Source organism: Lathyrus oleraceus, chromosome 1 (genome assembly GCF_024323335.1).
Source record: "Lathyrus oleraceus cultivar Zhongwan6 chromosome 1, CAAS_Psat_ZW6_1.0, whole genome shotgun sequence".
Classification (NCBI taxonomy): Eukaryota; Viridiplantae; Streptophyta; class Magnoliopsida; order Fabales; family Fabaceae; genus Lathyrus; species Lathyrus oleraceus.
The window spans coordinates 406,586,722-406,596,817 of record NC_066579.1 but is presented as its reverse complement, the minus strand read 5'-3'; the positions used below and the strand labels follow the sequence as shown (position 1 = coordinate 406,596,817).

The following is a 10,096-nucleotide window of genomic DNA, read 5'->3' as shown; positions in this document are numbered from 1 at the left end:
GCATATTGGTGCCTGTGAACAAAAGTTGTATGCATGCCAATGAGTCTGATATAAGTTGTATGCATGCCAATGGGTCTGGCTATATCATTGTAAATGATTTTTTTTATTTAAAATATGACTAGTTTAATATTTTTTTAAAAAAATATAATTATTTTGTAATTTATTTTGAAAAACATGATTATTCTTAAAAAAAATCAAACGATTAACAACATTTAAAACGATAAATAATTAAAATGAAAATAAATAAATAAAGGAACAGAATCTAATAGTAGAAAATAGACGAAAAATATATTTTATTTGTAATTCCTGGGAACTTCTTGTTCCTCCCAACTGAACTCAACTCTTGTCTTCTTTTCGTTCCTCTGGTAAGTTTCCTTCCCCTTCTCAAATTTACAATTTATTTTTCGGTTTCCCCTAATTACTAATCCTCTTCAACATATCCCTAATTTTGTATTCTACTGTTTCAGTTCATAGATTAACTTCTCTATTAAATCACGATTCTACGAGAATTTTTGTATATATGTCAATTCATGAAGATTCTGCAATTGATTACTGTCTGTATGATAATTCAAGTGTTCATTAAACCGTGTTTCTGGAGATTTTTTACTGGCACTGCAGTAATTTTGTGTTGATCTATTATGCTATGATGCATTTTAGTTGAAACGTGATTACTTGAAATGCAACATTATAACAACAAGGTTAACCTATTATTTATTATTTAACAGAAGAACTCGCGTGAACCCTCTGAGGGAACCATGAATGACAATGTTGTGTGTTCTTCGAATGATAAGGGCTTGTTGCTAACTACTAATCTCGACATCACGGTAAGTTCTTATCATAGAACAACGGATGGCTTGTTATGTTGGACTCGCTTATTTGTATGATATATGTTGTGCTTTTCATTTTCAACTACTATATTGTGGCAAGTCTGGAAAAACCTGAGGCTTGATTTTTCTTGTAGAGAGACCCGTTTGTTGTTTCCTTTTTATTTGTAAGGGGTTCTCTGATTTGTGAAAAAATGGCGCAATGTCATTTTGGATTGACAAATTTTTGTTAGTACTGCAAATGAGGGCACAAATGCACCAATTGTTTTATGGTCACTATTAAATAAAAGGGAGTGATGCATGGATTTTAATTATCATGTCTATCACTTCAAGTTGTTGTCATTGTTTGTCTGTGTTAGTCGTTAGGACGTCATAGATGCTTAATGGCATTGATTACTTCACATAGTTATTTTGGAATACTTTCTATTGAGCAACCAACATACAATATTTGTTGGATTATAAATCATTTATTTGATATGGATGCTAAGCCATTATGGATGTTGTGATCTGGGCTATCCATTTTTGTGGAAGATATAGCTGAGATATTGCTTCAAATACATAATGATATAGCATCTCTGAAGCACTGGTATACCATTTTTTACAGTGTACCCATGCTGGGTACATACCAGGTACAGATACGTGTTGGGTACGCGTGCGGCACGTACCAATCATCTACCTTCTCGGTTTGTTTCCTTTTCCGACCTGGTACATGGTAGGCTACAGCTTTGTGCGGTGCCAGTACATGGCCAGGTTGAGCGCGCAGGAAAGATGACAAAAATCAAGTCGGATAATGCGACCTAAAGCGAATAAGTCGCATTGTTTGTTTACTCAGTCTGCTTCTCTCTCTCACCGACTAGGCCACGAGTTTTTCAATTCTGCCTATTTTATTTCTCTGTATGTACTGTATTTATTGTTAAAATTAAAATCTTCTTTTTCTCCATAATTTCACTATTTTTTTTTGAGATTTTATTGTTTTTTCAACATTTTGGAAACAGCGAGTTCACAGCTTCTTTTCTCTGATCATCTTTTAATTCTAATTTTATAAGTTGTTCAACAAATATTATCGTGCTTTGAATAGTTTAAAGTTTTTTTTATATTAGCAACGTATCCGCACCTTAGTGTTTTTAAATGCCATATCTTGTACCGTGTACTGTACCCGCGCAAATGCGTCATAGTGTAGTATAGACTATTGTGGCCTAGTGAGATAGAGAACAAAGGGGGCGGGTAAATGATCATGATTGTGTAGGGTGATAATAAAAGAAATTTTATGCCAGTCAGTAATATAAAGTTTCAAATTGGAAACTGGTTGGCCACCTTTGAGCTTGGTTGTGTTATTTTAAGTTTTGTTGTCAATGTTAATGCATACTCAAATTTCTTAGATTGTGTTTGAAATTTGATTATTTTTCCCCTCACTCTTTCCAGATAGATGAGGGATCTTTGCACAGTGAGCAACTACTTGAAGTTGAGGGCAAAGAGCTCGAGAATGACTGTAGTCAATTGTTTGAGATTGATGGATGCGAACATGAGAATGGAAGGGATGAAAATGAAACAGCCGTAGTTGACAGTAATAGTAGAGAACATCGAGGAAAAGACTTCCAGTCACCTGTTGTGGGAATGGAGTTTGAAACTTATGATGATGCCTACAACTATTATAACAGCTATGCTAAAGAAATTGGATTTGCTATACGGGTTAAATCATCTTGGGCCAAACGTAACAGTAAAGAGAAGCGCGGTGCTGTCTTGTGCTGTAACTGTGAGGGTTTCAAAACAATTAAAGAAGCTAATAGTCATAGGAAAGAAACAAGAACAGGCTGTCTAGCAATGATTAGATTGAGATTAGTGGAATCTGATAGGTGGAGGGTTGACGAAGTCAAGCTTGAGCATAACCATTCATTTGATCCTGAGAGAGCACAGAACTCTAAATCACATAAGAGGATGGACAGTGGGGCCAAAAGAAAATTTGAGCCAACTCTAGATGTTGAAGTGAGGACAATCAAGTTATATCGAATGCCAAATGCAGATGCTTCTGGTTATGGGAGCTCAAATTCTAATGAAGGAGGAGCTAGCAACAATGTTAAATTTTCCAGGCGTTTGAAACTAAAAAAAGGTGATGCAGAACTTATTTCTAATTACTTCTGTCAGCGTCAACTGGTGAGTCCCAATTTTTTCTATGTGATGGATCTGAATGATGATGGACAACTGAGGAACATATTTTGGATTGATTCTAGGTCTAGGTCAGCATATAGTTATTTTGGTGATGTGGTTGCATTTGACACAACATATTTGTCAAACAATTATGAGATTTCACTTGTTGCATTTGTTGGTATTAATCACCATGGACAATCTATTTTGTTAGGATGTGGTCTGCTTGCAGATGAGACATTCGACACATATATTTGGTTATTTAGGGCATGGATTACTTGTATGTCTGGTCGCCCTCCACAAACTATTGTCACAAATCAATGTAAGACCCTGCGAAGTGCAATAGCAGAGGTTTTCCCGAGGGCTCACCATAGAATTTGTCTATTGCAAGTCATGCAGAGTATTCGTGGATGTATGGTGCAGTTTCAGGCATATGAGGAATTTCAAATGGCGCTAACAAAAGTGATATATGACCCTAAAACAGTAGATGAATTTGAAAGGGAATGGGATGCTCTGACCCAACATTTTAGAACAAGAAATCATGAAAAGCTTCAAAGCTTGCACGAGGAACGAGAGCTCTGGGCTCCAGTATACTCCAAGGACACAATTTTTGCTGGAATTTCTGATTATGAAAACGGCGAGTCTGTGGTTCCCTTTTTCAAGGGTCACTTGCATCATCAAACTTCGTTGAAAGAATTTTTTGAGATTTATGAATTAGTTCAACAAAAGAAGCAAAACACTGAAGCTCTTGATGATTTGGAGTCACACAATTCAAGCCCATTACTGAAAACAAGATGCTTCTACGAGCTACAACTCTCTAAATTGTACACAAATGCAATATTCAGGAAGTTCCAAGATGAGGTGGTGATGATGTCCTCCTGTTTCTGCGTCTCGCAAATTCAAACAAATGAGTCGATAGTGACATACATGGTAAAAGAACATCAACTGGAAGAATCTGTAAGAGATGATAGGCATTTTGAAGTCATGTATGATAAAGCGGTAGCCGAAGTTCGTTGCATATGTAGTTGCTTTAACTTCAAAGGCTACCTATGCAGGCATGCCTTGTATATCCTTAATTACAACGGCGTGGAGGAAATTCCATGTCAATATATTTTGTCAAGATGGAGGAAAGATTGTAAGCGATTGTATGTACCACATCTCAGGTCAGACGATGTTGATATTACCAACCCAGTTCAGTGTTTTGATCATTTATACAAACGTGCTATGCAAGTAGTTGAAGAAGGCATGATATCTCAAAACCATTACATGGCTTCTTGGCAGGCATTTAAAGAGTCTTTGAATAAGATTCGTTGTGTAGCAGACAGGATTGAATAAATAAATCAAGAATGATGCTAATATACTGTTTTTTTTTATAGTTATGTTAAAACTTTCCAAAATTATGCAAAATCATAGAATGTGAATGCCTTTTTGGCTGGTTTACCAAATCAATATAAACAACCATAGTGGTTGGTCATGCAGATGATATGGTCATTGGACCCTACTTGAAATACATGTTTGTTGGTGTTATTCCTAAAACTTTCACTTCTGTTACCCCAAATTTCCTCCTCATTGTTCATTGTAATAATTCATAAGTTTCTAAGTGAGAATGTTAATATAAGCGATCTTGAAAGAGAAGAAAGGTTTAGGGATATATTTATTGAAGAGAAAATTGCTATGTAGCTTTCGCATAGCACATTGAATAAATGAAAACGGAATATGTACTCAAACCTATTTGTTTCTAAAATTAGATAAACCTCTCAAACCTATTTGTTTCTAAAATTAGATAAACCTATTTAATTATAAAATTAGATAAACCTAGTTTGTTATTATTGAAGTTAAAATTTACAACGGAATGAATACACTACACATAAGTCTAAGTTAGATAGCTTATATGTCACTTGATTCTCTTCCCTATAGATGTGGCCCCGTGAAATAGATGCCGGAGATAGGCGACCTATGGTTGGGAACCTTAGCATTGTGAACCATCAAACGAGTTATCATTAACTTGTGGCCTTTTGGTCCTCGTTGCGGCCCTTCCACATCGTACCAACGCGGTTTGAGACACACGACCGAACCTAATTCCGCCAGGATTATTTTCAGCAATTACACATGCGTTAAAAAATAACATTCATATCACAAATTCATACAAAATCCAGACACAATAATCCGAAGATGCATATCTGAAAAAGGGTCAGAAAAAAATTCAGAGATGCATCTCTAGATAAAGCCGTGATTTCGCAGAAATGGCTGAAATGCCATTGCAGTCCTAAACTCCCAACAAACTTTCAATGCATGTCCAAAAAAAGCTATCTATTTCGATTGCACACTATCTAATGTAACTTAAACAACTTATTTTTCCTAAAAGCTCATACAAAACACACAAAAAGGATTGGTTTTTGAAAAACTTACCAAATTATAAGATGTAGAAAATAATATTGAATGAAGTGAGAACCTTTTTTTTTTTTAGGAAATGGAGTAAAATGCAGTGAAAATCTTTATTGGCAAAAAAAAAAAGCTTGAATGGAAGAAGAGCAACAATTGGATTTTTTTGAGGTTTAGTGAGTTTTGTGACAAATGAAGGAGGAAGAGGGAAAGTTCTTACGCGGGTTAAAATATTCATCCCGTTTGGAGATGCATCTTCGTACCATCGACTAGATTTTGAATTAATGGTGTATACGAAGATGCATATTTGGACTCATCATTTATTCATCCGGAGATGTATCTCCTGATTAAATTTTGGCATAATAGGGGTGCATCTTCAATTTGTTGTGAGGAATGGCTTAAAAAGGTGTGTCAGGGGCATTCATGATTTTTTATGGTGTGGGGGGAACATATAAGGATGAAAAGAGAAACCCCCTAATTTAATATCAACATCCTGAATCAGAAGTATAAAGATTTTATCTTGTCACCATCCTGAATCAGAAGTATAAAGATTTTATCTTGTAACCCTTATGCTTTGACCAGACACCCTCATATTTCCATAACATAATACCTATGTTATCTTTGTCAAAACTTTATCAAAAAGTTCAGACGAAAAATTCGGAATAGGTAAAAAATCTGGTACAAATAAAAAAAATTGGCAGTGTATATAAAAATTCTGGTATACCAGATATTTCAAAAATTCAGTATATGAAATTATATACGTTTTTTTTAAAGTACCTATATTTACCAAATTTTTTAATAAAGGTGAAAATCTGATAGTTTAAAGGTACTGGTTTTTCAAAATCAACCTTCAAATACCGGATTTTTAGTGGATATGTAAAAAATTCGATAGTACAAAATGAACGGTTAAGATTTTATCGATAATTTTGTAGGACTGTGATTGCACAAACTCTTTTGTGTGATTCATAATGAATACAAAGTTGTATAAATATGGGTTAAGTAAAACATCGTACGATGCCTCAGCTTTTGTTTAAGCCGAAAGTGTACTTCAACGAGGTGAAACCTCTAGTAGAGTTTCGTCTCCTAGGGCGTACTTCAACGAGGTGAAACCTCTAGTAGAGTTTCGTCTCCTAGAGCACCACATGTCTCGCCCTCCTAAGATCCATGTTGAATAATATGTTGTTCGACACCTAGAACATAAAGATGAATAAGATTGAGTTTCATGCAAATTGGATTGATATTGGTGAAAATGTGAAATACAATCTTATTAAGTTGAAATTCGATGAAGATTTGAAACTTATGCGGAGAACATATTATGTAGGTTAATTAAGAGATCAATCAAGTTTGATGCGATATTTTATAGATTTTTGAACGACATAATTAAGATATTAAAATGTTCAGAAGCATTCTATAGTGTTCAAATTTTATTAAATTATACCATTGTCTATCTAAATTATATAACTACTTGTGAAATGTTAAGGCATTAAAACTTTTTGAGTTTATTTTTATTCGTTGTAAAAATAACTTATGATAACACACACTAAAATAATTATAAAAAAAATTGTTAAAAGAAATAGTTCTTCATAATCGGTTTTTTTTATAACCACTTGTGCCATCCAAAAAGTCCTAAAATGAATTTCTAATTAATTTTAATATAAATATTTTTTCCTTACTGAAATGCACAGTAGAGAGAATGAGCACTTGAAGATGGAGGATTAGATGATGTCGGAGTTAGAGAGGGAACATCTTGTTACAGTGGGCGACGACTCTCATTTTCTCGAAGAAGAAGACTTAAAGGTAATTCATTTTTTCTATCTATGCTCCTCCTTCTATGTTCTAACTCTTAGGTTTTATCACTGTTTTCAGTTTTTTATATTATAGAAATTCAATCCAGACTAATAATAGCGCGAGTTAGATATTTATTACTGCCGAGAAAAAAAACTATAGATTTAGGATATAACCGCTGATTCAGGTGAATGAGACTTTGGTATTAAGTTGATGTTTTGAGATTGGGTTTATCATATTCTAATTTATTTTAGAGAGTAAATTAATGATTTTGTTTGACGATATACTAGATGGATGATGCTTCTCTGTGTTGCGAACGATTACCGGATGGAGAATGCATTGAGATTCTGAAAGATGAAGATGATGTACTAATTGGATTAGATTGTCAAAATGATATTTCTGAAGGAAGAAAGGAATTTCTCGCACCGGCTGTTGGAATGGAGTTTGAGTCATATGATGATGCTTACAATTATTATATTTGCTATGCCAAAGAGGTGGGGTTTTGTGTGAGGGTGAAGAATTCATGGTTCAAGAGAAATAGCAAAGAAAAATACGGTGCAGTGCTTTGTTGTAGCAGCCAAGGTTTCAAAAGAATAAAAGATGTTAACAATTTGAGAAAAGAGACAAGAACTGGTTGTACTGCTATGATAAGGATGAGGTTAGTGGAATCTCAGAGATGGAGGATACGCGAGGTAACCCTTGAACATAACCACATCTTAGGTGCTAAGATTCATAAATCGGTTAGAAAGATAGGAACTGGAACTAAAAACAAGTTGTTACCTTGTTCTGATGCTCAAGTGCAAACAATAAAGTTATATCGTGCACTTGTGATAGATGCAGGTGATGGTAATTTAAACTCCAATGCAAGAGACGAAAAAACTTTCTCTGAATATTCTAATGAGTTGAACCTAAGAAAAGGGGACACGCAGGCTATTTATAATTTCCTGTGCCGTATGCAACTAACTAATCCACACTTCTTTTATTTGATGGATTTCAATGATGAAGGACATTTGAGGAATGTGTTATGGGTTGATGCGAGATCTAGGGCTGCATGTGGTTATTTTAGTGATGTCATTTATTTTGACAACACTTATTTGTCAAACAAATATGAAATCCCTCTTGTGGCTTTTATTGGAATAAATCACCATGGTCAATCAGTGTTATTAGGTTGTGGTCTGCTTGCTGGGGAAACGACCGAATCATATGCTTGGTTGTTTAGAACATGGGTTATGTGTATGTCAGGATGTTCTCCTCAAACTATTATTACAGATAGGTGCAAGGCTTTGCAGAGTGCAATTGCGGAAAATTTTCCCAAATCTCATCATTGTTTTGGCTTGTCATTAATTATGAAAAAAGTACCAGAAAAACTGGGAGGGTTGCGCAATTACGATGCAATTAGAAAAGCACTAGTTAGAGCCGTTTATGAGACATTAAAAGTGATTGAATTTGAGGCAGCATGGGGATTTATAATTCAACGTTTCGGACTTAGTGACCACGAGTGGCTTCGTTCCCTTTATCAAGACCGAGTTCATTGGGCACCGGTATTTTTAAAGGACAAATTTTTTGGTGGAATGGCTGCGACACGCTCTGGTGAGAACCTTACTCCATTTTTTGATAAATATGTGCACAAACAGACTCCATTGAAAGAGTTTCTTGACAAGTATGAACTAGCTCTTCATAAAAAATACATGGAAGAATCTTTAGCAGATATTGAATCAAGAAGCTCAAGCCCCTTGCTGAAAACCAAATGTTCTTTTGAACTGCAGCTCTCTAAAATGTACACAAGAGAAATATTCAGGAAGTTCCAACTTGAAGTGGGAGAAATGTTCTCTTGTTTCGGGACGACTCAATTACACGTCGACGGTCCCATCATAATCTTCTTGGTCAAAGAGCATGTTTTGGTTGAGGGAAACAAACGGGAGATTAAGGATTTCGAAGTTTTGTACAGTAGATCAGTAGGTGAAGTTCGTTGTATATGTTGTTGCTTTAATTTTTATGGATATTTATGCCGGCATGCATTGTGTGTACTCAATTTTAATGGGGTGGAAGAGATTCCTCCTAAGTACATTCTTTCAAGGTGGAAGAAAGATTACAAGCGCCTTTATATTTCTGATCACAACTCTGATAGTATTGGCAGTATTCAGTTGTGTGATAAGTTATTTAAAAGTGTCTTACAAGTTGTGGAGGAGGGAATGATTTCTGGAGAGCATTACAATGTAACGTTGCAGGCTTTTGAAGAATCGCTTAATAAGGTTCATGACATACAACAGAGGCATGAGTAACAATCTATGTACTTTAGAAAACTAGTGTTGAGTCTAATATGTTATAGGCTATGTATATATTTATTTCTATAACTTCTATAATAAATATGTCTCTAGTTAGTAGCATTTCCTGTGTCATTTCTGAAATGAGTAATCAGTCTATCTAAATCTAAGTCATTTACAGTGTTACTATGATAATTGAACAATTGACATAAATATAAAATAATGTTAATCCCTGTTATCAATTATCATTACATATGATGAGAAACAATTTTTTAATTTAAAATTATTAAAATGTTATCTGTAATTTGCTATGTAACAAAATAGATTAAATAGTCTTATTTTGATTTCTTGTGGATGATTTTTAAGAGAACATCAATTATAAATATATTATTAATGATTTTGCAACAAGAAATGCCCAGAGAAAACAATTATAATACTATGATCATGAGGGCACCATTCTTCTAGTTTGTCTAGGGCACCAAAATTTTTGGGGCCTACTTTGATTTCATGGCAGTGTTACCGCTACAGGAGTTGAACAATTGACCTGCCGTTTCCTGAGTAAGTCCTTTTCTCCCTTTCTGTTGGTTCGGAAATGTCTTGAATACATATTAGAATATTATCTTTATCAAGCGAAGAAAGAAAGTTAAGGATATTAATTGAATTACCATACTTTTGGTTAGAAATTGTCATCATAGGGCC

The 10,096-nt window shown here is 34.6% G+C and overlaps 2 protein-coding genes across 3 annotated transcripts; both read left to right on the top strand.

The window, feature by feature from the left end:
- The first annotated feature begins 258 nt into the window (after window positions 1-258).
- On the top strand, window positions 259-4,324 carry LOC127075874 (protein FAR1-RELATED SEQUENCE 8). The gene is made up of 3 exons (XM_051017379.1): window positions 259-365; window positions 726-824; window positions 2,247-4,324. Exons 2-3 carry the CDS (start codon window positions 756-758, stop codon window positions 4,299-4,301), a joined length of 2,124 nt encoding a protein of 707 aa, XP_050873336.1. The 5' UTR covers window positions 259-365; window positions 726-755; the 3' UTR covers window positions 4,302-4,324.
- Window positions 4,325-6,984: 2,660 nt separating this feature from the next.
- On the top strand, window positions 6,985-9,532 carry LOC127075860 (protein FAR1-RELATED SEQUENCE 6). Of its 2 annotated transcripts, XM_051017366.1 has the most exons (3): window positions 6,985-7,145; window positions 7,424-8,723; window positions 8,900-9,119. In XM_051017366.1, the coding sequence occupies exons 1-3, from the start codon at window positions 7,068-7,070 to the stop codon at window positions 8,905-8,907; spliced, it is 1,386 nt and encodes a 461-aa protein (XP_050873323.1). In that variant the 5' UTR covers window positions 6,985-7,067; the 3' UTR covers window positions 8,908-9,119. The 2 variants fall into 2 exon arrangements, with proteins under 2 accessions (XP_050873323.1, XP_050873316.1); XM_051017359.1 differs by having other exon boundaries at window positions 7,424-9,532.
- Window positions 9,533-10,096: the final 564 nt, after the last annotated feature.

Bases quoted from the DNA above. Each gene is read 5' to 3' on its own strand.
- LOC127075874 (XM_051017379.1), top strand. From the start codon at position 756: ATGAATGACAATGTTGTGTGTTCTTCGAATGATAAGGGCTTGTTGCTA. The intron at 825-2,246 runs GTAAGTTCTTAT...CACTCTTTCCAG, and splicing joins CTACTAATCTCGACATCACG to ATAGATGAGGGATCTTTGCA.
- LOC127075860 (XM_051017359.1), top strand. From the start codon at position 7,068: ATGATGTCGGAGTTAGAGAGGGAACATCTTGTTACAGTGGGCGACGAC. The intron at 7,146-7,423 runs GTAATTCATTTT...ACGATATACTAG, and splicing joins TCGAAGAAGAAGACTTAAAG to ATGGATGATGCTTCTCTGTG.